The 10034-nt window shown below is 36.1% G+C and overlaps 1 protein-coding gene across 1 annotated transcript in view; it reads right to left on the bottom strand.

The window, feature by feature from the left end:
• Positions 1-3220: 3220 nt before the first annotated feature.
• GFPT1 (glutamine--fructose-6-phosphate transaminase 1) overlaps positions 3221-10034 on the bottom strand; it is a 72118-nt gene continuing 65304 nt past the window's right edge. The window contains exon 19 of the mRNA XM_079940434.1: positions 3221-9946. Within this exon, the coding sequence (XP_079796560.1) occupies positions 9902-9946 (45 nt within the window). The 3' untranslated portion in view covers positions 3221-9901. The remainder of the gene's footprint in view (positions 9947-10034) is intronic.

Here is a 10034-nt window from a genome sequence, read left to right as displayed (position 1 = left end):
TTATTGTGGTAAAATATATATAACAAAGTTCGGCATTTTAACCATTTTTAAGTGAATAATTCAGTGGTATTAATTACATTCACAATGCTGTGAAATCACCATCACTGTCTATTTTCAAAATTTTTTATCACCCCAAATGGAAACTCTCTACCCATAAGCAATAACTACCCATTCATCCTTCCCCCAGACGCTGTTAACCTCTAATCTAATACTTTGTCTCTATGAATTTGCCTAGATATTTCATAAGCAGAATCATATAATATTTGTGCTTCTGTGTCTAATTATTTCACTTACCGTATTTTCAAGGTTCACCCATGTTTTGGAATGTATCAACACTTCATTCCTTTTTATGGCCCAATAATATTCCACTGTATGTATTTGTCACCATTCTGTTTATCCATTCACCTGTTAATGGACACCTAGGTTGTTTCTACCTTTTGGCTATTGTGAATAATGCTGCTATAAACATCGGCACACAAATATTTGCTTGAGTCCCTGTTTTCAGTTCTATTGAGTATATAGCTAGGAATGGAATTGCTGAATCATATGGTAGTTCTATGTTTAACTTTTTGAGGAACTGCCATACTGTTTTCCATAGCAGCTGCACAATTTTCAACTAACGTTTTTTATTTAAAATCTATCTTATATTATTATAGCTCCCTCAATTTTCCATGAATTAGGATTTGCCTAGTGAACATTTTCACATTCAGCTTTTCTCTGTCCCTGTTTTAAATGTCTCCTACATTGTTTATTACCAATGTATTTGGATATATTTCCCAAATTCTATTTTTTTCTATCACTTTGGAAACTATACCCTATATCATAAAAATGTTAACATGCATATATTTAACTTAACAAAATCCAAAGTTATTATCTTTACCCTCCTCTCACATAATAAAAAGGGACTTACTATGTTTTAACCATGCTCCCCCACTCCCAACTTATATTATTGTCTAGCATTTTATCATGGATTGTTCTATAGCTTCTCAAATTTAAAAAATTATTATTACTGTTTTGGACAGGCAGTGCTCTAGATTTACCCTCATTTCAGTGTTTCTTTGCTCACCATTCATTTATGTTGCATCTCAAATCTTTCTGGGATCATTTTCCCCTCACCTTGGCGTTTATCTTTGAGAGATCCTTTAGTGAGAGCCCCAGTTTTTGTTGATTAGGTAATATATTTTTCCATCTTCCTTTTTTTAAAAATTAATTTATTTATTTTTGGCTGCGCTGGGTCTCTGTTGCTGCGCATGGGCTTTTTCTCTAGTTGCAGTGAGTGGGGTCTACTCTTCATTGCAGTGCACAGGCTTCTCACTGTGGTGGCTTCTGCTGTTGCAGAGCACAGGCTCTAGGTGCACAGGCTTCAGTAGTTGTGACACGCAGGCTCAGTAGTTGTGGCTCATGGGCTCTAGGGCGCAGGCTCAGCAGTTGTGGCTCGCGGGCTCTAGAGAGCAGGTTCTGTAGTTGTAGCACACAGGCTTAGTTGCTCCACAGCATGTGGGGATGTTCCCGGACCAGGGCTCGAACCCGTGTCCCTGCACAATTATATATATTTATATATATATATGTATACACACACACATTTATTTATGTAATAAATCAACTTTTCCCCCTTCTCCTTCCAATTATTCTACTTAAGACTACATAAGACTTTCATAACAAGGGGGATTGTTTTTAAGGAAGAGGAATAAACATCACACAGAGATGGATAGAGAAATTCATGAAATGTATCTCCTTTTCTTGGGAAGGTGACTGCATCTTTGTTTCAACAGGGATAGTTGCTGTGTATCAGGCAGAATCATGATATTCTTTTTGTTCTTCTTTGGAAATTTAAACATGGATACAAAGGTAAGTATAGATGCTGTGTATTCCAAAGGGTGAACTGTGATGGACAACATCTGTTCAATATTCTGTACTATCCTCACCCTTCTAAATTCTCCCCTCTACTGGATACCTGTACACAGAGATACAATTAGATTTCACCAATGAGAGCCATTTGCGCACAATTTGGAAGGGAAAAGAGAAGTAAAAATACTATTCTCTAGTGGCAACTGCAAACAGACTAATGGGCATCAGATAGCTGATGTGGGACTCACCAATATCTTCCTGACAATCATCCACCCCGATGCTTTGGACAGCTGAGATCACCGACAGTAGCTCGCTGCAATTCCTACACTGGCAGATTTCACAGTGCCCTCCCTGATCTGCATTTCCCAGAATTAACGGCTGTGTAAACCCAATTCTCCCTATTAAATCCTTTCCTACTGGAAATGCCAGTAGTGATTTACAATTTCTTGACCAAACTCTAACTCAGCAAGTAAAGGCACTGAAAGAAAAAATAAGGGGAAAAAAATGCTACTTAGACTATAACTTAGGTCAGCAAGTATTTTATTAAGCAACTGCTATGGCAGGCACACAGAGATATATGTTGTTTACGCTGAGTTCATCTGTCCATGGGTCCCGTTTCATATGATCTGTGTACCTGGTGTACCCAGTACACTGGACAGCACAAGGTTAAGATTGACAAGAAAAGCAAGACTTGGCTGTTAAATTTTTGTGAAGAGAATATCTATTTAAATAATGATTAAATTTTGAGGCATCCTATTTGAGCAAAAGCCAAGCCATTATAGATTCTTTAATTTTAAAAATAACATTAAAAATCAGCCCTATCTTCTGATAGGGTGATTGTCAACATTCTCAGAGCTGCCCTTACTTCATTTCAGCATATTAAGCCCAAAGGAGTCGAGAACCATTAACTTAAGAGCATCACACTTTGGGAAGGTCAAATTGAAGAGACCAATGTGTCTGTAAGGCAGCTAACTTTTCTCTATCTTGGGGAATCTCAGTCACTGCCCTTCATTCCTGTGTTCTGTCACAGGAACAACCAGGAATTTGCAAATAAATTGATATAAATCTGTCTCTCCTAAGAAAACAACTCAAAGTACTTAAGTTACTAACGTTGTGTCAGTAAAGTGAATTCTGCGCTCAGAGGCCAGTATATTTTTCCACTTCACTTAAAGCACAGAAAAAGACTACCTATATGAAGAAGTTTTAAAATTAATTTTTGGTTTCTTTCAAAGAAAGAAATGCTTTGAACTTCAGTGACACATGATTCCAAGTTAATAACCAAGAACATAAGACAGAAATCCTACGAAGATCTCCCACAGTTCCTAGGTTTCTCCATAGCAGCAGTAAAAGTGAATTAAGAATAAAATCAATATTGGGTTTATAATTTTATTCAAACGACAAATACAAAACAGAAAGCAAGAGATAAAATTCAAAGCAAATGTGCTCAATATTTCAAAACAACTCTATGTACAAAGTAAATAGGAAAAAACAACAACCACCAGAAGTCCCCATAAATCACACTGGCTAGATACATTCAAGTCTAACAGAAAGAAACCTGAATTTAATGCAATTTTGATTACCTAGAAACTGAAAGTCTTTATCGTCTCAGACTATTTTCCATCCCAGTTAGGGGCATTATTTGAAGACAAAGCTTTCTAACGAGTCCGTCTCACATTGAACTTGCCATAGTAAAACATCCTTGACTGATGCCACACTGGCTTTTCTTAATGCCAACAACAGTGTCACCTGAAAGGGGCCGTTGGCAGAAACAAACTGTAGTGATCCTGACACATCTAGACCTTTGCACCCTGGCTATTGCACGACAATCTAAAACTAATGGATATCAACCTTTGGGTCTCACAAAGTAAGAATATATTAGTTAAGAACAAGTGATCATTTGCCTTTTAGGTATAGTTCATCTAGAACTCTCAATGAGTATTTACCTATATTCCAGGCTTTGGGAATTCTGGCCATTTTCCTTCTAAGACCTCACCATATTTATCTCCATTTCAAAGCATACAGAGCTAAGTGATGGAGGCAAAAATTAACCTCTAAATATCCCCTGGGTGTGCAATAGCTGTGAGTTCCACAATGTACCTTATTCGCATTGTTAGAAATAATGCAATCGGTCGCTAAACTGCAGAAATTAAGAGCATATGAAAACATGCCAATTGCTTTCATTCTAATAGGCATAAAGTCTTTTTAATTTTATATAAACATATACAAAGGCAGATTGATAAATGAATGGGAAGGAAATAACTATAATTCTATCCAGAGTGCACTTCTCCAACTGTTTACAAGCTCTGTTTTTTATTCCATATTTTCAATTACACATCCATATTCCATATCAAAAATTTTTTGAAATATGAAAAAGGAAATATGGCTACATAACAGCATTCTCTATAAGAAATACATGTGTGAACCTAGGCATTTTTTTTTTTTTTTTTTGCGGTACGTGGGCCTCTCACTGCTGTGGCCTCTCTCGTTGCAGAGCACAGGCTCTGGACGCACAGGCTCAGCGGCCATGGCTCACGGGCCCAGCCGCTCCGCGGCATGTGGGATCCTCCCAGACCGGGGCACGAACCCGTGTCCCCTGCATCGGCAGGCGGACTCTCAACCACTGCGCCACCAGGGAAGCCCAACCTTGGCGTTTTGAGTCAATGAATCATGTTAATATGAAGTTCACAAATAGTCTTTTCAACCTTGGAAATAATCTCTTGTGTACATGCTAACCAAAAAGAGAATAATAAATTTATCTTATTACATATACACTTCCTGGGGAGGGGTCAGCTGGTTAAATGACCTATAACCTGGCAACTTCTCTGTATATTATTACAAGATTACTTTTTTTTTTTTTTTTTTGCGGTACGCGGGCCTCTCACTGTTGTGGCCTCTCCCGTTGAGGAGCACAGGCTCTGGACGCGCAGGCTCAGCGGCCATGGCTCACCGGCCCAGCCGCTCCGCAGCATGTGGGATCTTCCCGGACCGGGGCACGAACCCGTGTGCCCTGCATCGGCAGGCAGACTCTCAACCACTGCGCCACCAGGGAAGCCCTACAAGATTACTTTTTATCTCCAGGATGCTTGTTAAACTAATAAAGCTTCTACATCATTTTTTTTTAATTAGATAGAACTTAACCTCAGATTAATGGGAGAAACTTAAGGACTTCTTTCCTTCACCCAAAAAATTAAAGAACTTATTTTTCCTCAAATCCACTTCAATGAAAAGTGGCCTCTTAATTTTTAGGGAGATTATTTCTTGGCCTTTAATATGCACTCGGTAAATACTTACTGATAGTGAACTGAAGAGAATCTGAAGAAAACCTTTCACTAGGAGTAAAGCTAAATTTTATGTAAAAAAATGTGGCCTGTGGAAAAAATGATCCATGCTGGTGTGGATCTGGGCTTTGCTGCAGAGCAACACAGGGTGAAAGAGAGAGGAGAGATTGGGCTCAATTCTATGGGAAGGCAACACAGCACATCTATTCATTCAAACCACCCTGGCATAACTCTGTCTCCTGCAAAACACAGCAAGTGCTGTAAGCACTAGGCATAGAGATTTTAGCTTGCTGTTTATAAAAGGATCCTGTAAAAGGACTCTTTGTTCAATGATTAAGAGATTGCCAGATACTACAGAAACTTTAGATTTGGAGTATATGCTGTACTTGCTATTCACCCATCTTAAATATCCTTCTTTTGCAACTATCAATTCACTTAAACAAAGTTGCTGATCACTGCATACACCCAAATTTTAGTAAATTTGCTAAAAACAACATAGTGTCACAAAAAGTTCTAAAAGACTTGAGAAAGTATAATATTTACAGAGTATAACATCAGAAAAAGTAGAGCCTTTGTTTTATCTAACAATCCTTTTTAAATAATTGGGAAGTTGGAGTGAAGACGTGACTTTTAAATATATTTATGTAATATTTCTTCTTTTTAAAAGCAACAGTAATGAATAAACTTTTAGCATCAAAAATGTTTACCAACAATTAAAGTAAACATTGGCTACATTCTTAGTACAATATAATCTTTAACACAATGACAAACATGTATACACTTCAAATATTGGCAAATTGCTTCAAAATGCAATTCTCAGCAAGTTTTTGGTAACTTATTCACAGTTCAGAATTATAGTCACTGGACTCAGAAGACATGAGGAAGAAATGACCAACTGGCTCAGTAAACTAAACATTCATCTTGAAGAACAGAAAACTGAAACAAAGGCAGGATGATTCTAAAATTTCTAGCTCACAAGAAATATAATTTAAACAAATACTGAAAGTTTTATTTAAGCAAAAACTAAAAATTAACTGCAGAACAGTTTTAAAAAGCTAACAGGATCACTTCTATATTCATTCTAAAAACTAGTGTAGTAAGAAAGGTAATTTGAGAATTTCCTAAGAAGTTCTCGTTAGCCGTTATTTATGGCATATTCCGTAACATGGATATCAAGCTATTACAGACTCACAAGTTAATATGGCATAACTTTACGGTTTTGCTAGTTAACTATGATTTTTATTTTAACCCTGGATACTATTGGTTCAAAGCTAATATTACCATTCCTACTGGTTATCATGTCACAGATCTAAAGATACAGTTAAATTCATCAAGCTAGGGAAATACTGATAGATTAACAATCTTTAAATATTGTGGGGGGAAAATGATTTAATTGTTAAAACTTTTAAACCTGAGGCTCTAACACTAAAAACAAAGAAAGTAATCTGAAACATGTTTTCGCAGGTAGAACACCACCTGGTATTCTGGTATACAACATCTACTAAATATGTGGATATAAGACTTCTTTATCTTTCTTTACCATTCCCTTCAATTTCTTTGGCCTTCACAAATTCAATGTGAGCTCTGAATTCTTTTTAAATAAATATTTTCAACGACATTGTGCTTTTTAGAAAAATCACTTAAGTTGTAGCATACAATAAGTAATTAACATGAGTCGTTCCCTTTTATTGCTATAGTATATATCCTAATTTAAAAAAAAAGAGAGAGAGAGAGGAAACTGATCCCAAAGGACTTCTTAAAATATGTTTGTTAAAGCAAACATTTCAGCTGGTTTTCCTTCTTTGAAGAGTTATAGAAATGTGTCAAAGGAATGCTACCAAGGAGCTAAAAAGGGGCTCTTTTCCTCTCATCCTCATAATTAACTCAGGTCAAGAGACCTGTATTCAAAAGGATAAGACAATGTCATCTCGGAAACAATTTCCTAGGAACCTAAGAGAGAAAATCTTTATTAGCACTCTGACAGCCCCATCTGCACATCACACTGTGTCAGTTCCCTTTTAGTTGTGATGCTTGACTGTTTTCACCTTTGAATCTAATGACTGCTGTTCCTTAGAGGACCACAGACACATGGATCTACCGCCTGTGATAACAGCTTACTCTACAAAATGCACTTCACCTCTTAGGAACATTATATGCACCAAAACTTGGACCATGATTTAAGTGAACAAATCCACTCACAACATTTAACAGCTCAACTTCATTTTTCTACTCTCTCACCCTGTGCCTTCCAATGATCCTAGTCTCCACGAGTGATGAGTCCATCTGGGGACAAGTGGACTTTGCTTTAAACAGGATGTATTTTTCAGTTTCTAGCACAGTGACTTTCCCATAATAGGGTGTTGACAGAGTTATAACAAACTAAAAACAGTTAACATTAACTTTCCTCCTACCATCTATTCCTATGGCATAGGTGATTTAAAAAGACAGAAAAGCTGACTGATGCCAAAGTTACAATCATGTACTTGGCCATGTGTTAGATGCTAACGTGACCTCTGGCCTACAAAGGGCTCATGACCTGCGGTAAGGAACTCTAAGTTATACATGAGTGAATTTAAATTTTAAATGTACTACAAGAAAGAATTTTGACAGAAAGGACTCCTTTTGTAGAATATCTTTCTGGAAAAATCAGATTTTCTTATCCTGTATTATACTGGTTTTAACTGAGCATCCGCACTTATTAGCAGTTTGCCTCATTACAGTATTTTTTGTGTTCATAATTCATAAAAGCACCTAAACATCACTACGCTAAACAGGGTAGGGAGCAAGAAGAAGGGGTAGGGAATGGAAGCCACGTTTGTTTGGAAAATACCACTTTTTATTTTCTCACTATTAGTTTTTGAGATTTGGTTTAGAACTTACCCTAGCCTGAAGTGTATATGTGTGCTTGAGAGCTAGAGAAAGACAGACAGACACACCAAACACGCACACACGGAGAGGGAGAGGAAACAGAGACTGAAAATTAATGATTGATTTCACATATCAGTTTCACTTAGAAAGCTAATCTGAACTTTGGAAATGTTACAAATCCATATAAATCATGTGCATAAAATGCTAATATAACATAAGAATGATACTACACACATACTAAAACTAGCAGGCCTACACAAAGTAATATTAGAAACAATTAAAATAGATAAATATAGCTATAGTAGCTATATAGATGTGAACAGTAATCCTATTTCATTTTAAACAGGTTTCTAGTCTTAATCTAAGAGTCCTTCTGAATTACCTCAAAATATGCCAATTCTTTCTCTAACCCTAACACAAGGCAAAATTCTATGCTTCTCTTCCAATAGCTACTAGAAAATCGTAACCTCATCAAGAAGTTCAAACACAGAAAAAGGAAAAGACTGAGCTTACTTAATTATACTAAATATCTTACCTTCACAATTTAAAAGTGAAAACTTTAGAAAGAGAAGGACTTAACCAAAACATAAACACACTATCCTGTAACGCCCAAGGTGTGGCCAAAAAAGCTCCGTGAAGAAATTATTACAACTTTTTGGGTGTCAAGCTAATATTCCACTTTAAAATTTTAAATCTAAATTGTAAGTTTCCATTTCTGACACTAGCTAGCTGAAGGCACCTCAGTATTATTTATATCTTCTTCATTCCTAAATATTTTTCAGGGGTAGAACAGAATATACAGAGAGAAAAATTCCTAGAAAGTAATACTAAATTTTATATAATCCTTCATTAATATCAGTGTAAAGCATATAGCTTTTTCTAATTCTAGCCCATCGTATACATTTAGAGTCAAATGATTAGTCAAAAGACTTGTAAATCTTCCAAACAACTGCAAGGAGCTTCCAAATTGGCACAAAGGTACTACCAGTTTGATGCAACAAGGCAGTGAGAGAAGTTAAAATTAACTGCAGGTAATTCTTCTCTGGGACAAAGTTGAAGAGAATTCTGAATATATTGGTATTGAGACATTTGATAGCAACTCTGTGTGGTGATTTCAAAGAATAAGATAAAATGTCATTCAGCAGTAATTAAAAAAAAAAAACTACAGATATGAGGAAATTAAAAACCACTTTCAGGACATGAAAAAACAAGGAGTAGGATATACAACATGTACGTATCCCATCTTCAAACTTAAAATCATATTGTCAATTGTACAAAGCAGCTCAAATTTAAAGTTTGTGCTATGAAATTGTGCAAGTATTTTCTATCAAGGGCTGGAGAAAACCAACACACTACTATACTATTTATCTTCCTAAGATACCTTGACATACAGATAACAGGCAATAAGTTTGAGAGACTAAGGTTAACAACTAGAAATCCCACAAAGAAAAGTTTTCAGTTTTTAAGATTTACAGTTTGATTTAAAAACAAAATAACAAACAAATTTCCAAATAAATCACAGCATCTTCTCTTTATAACTGAATTAAATGTCCAAGTACATTGCTGTTGGCTTTAAATATTCCAATTAAATGCACTACTCTTTCACTGGCCGCCTCTCAGATTGAAGTGGAGGGACCGGAAATCCAACACTCAGCATCCTTAATGAAAATGAGAGCTAAATCTCTTTCTGACACCAATACCAATATAGATTCCATTATTCAAACTCCCTCACAAATTACTGGGAAAATATGAGGTAATTTCACAAAAATCACAAATTGAATGGAATAATTATAACTGATATATAAATAAGGATTTACTACAAAAGGCTTAGGGGGTGATATTTTAAATCAAGGTTTTAAATACAAAAGGTGTCTTGTGTTGCTTAATTGCCCAGTTTCAGATGTTCCTTATTCTACGGTTACAGATTTGGCTAGATTCCGCGGGAAATCAACCTGCAAAAAAAAAAACCCAGCAATTTTTGAGAGATTATACAGATATTGGGGGGGGGTGGGTAAATGGCTATAAGCAAATTATTTTTGA

This window comes from Stenella coeruleoalba (genome assembly GCF_951394435.1).
Source record: "Stenella coeruleoalba genome assembly, chromosome: 13".
Taxonomy (NCBI): Eukaryota; Metazoa; Chordata; class Mammalia; order Artiodactyla; family Delphinidae; genus Stenella; species Stenella coeruleoalba.
Note: the sequence above shows the minus strand (reverse complement) of the source record. Positions and strands in the feature narration are given on the sequence as shown.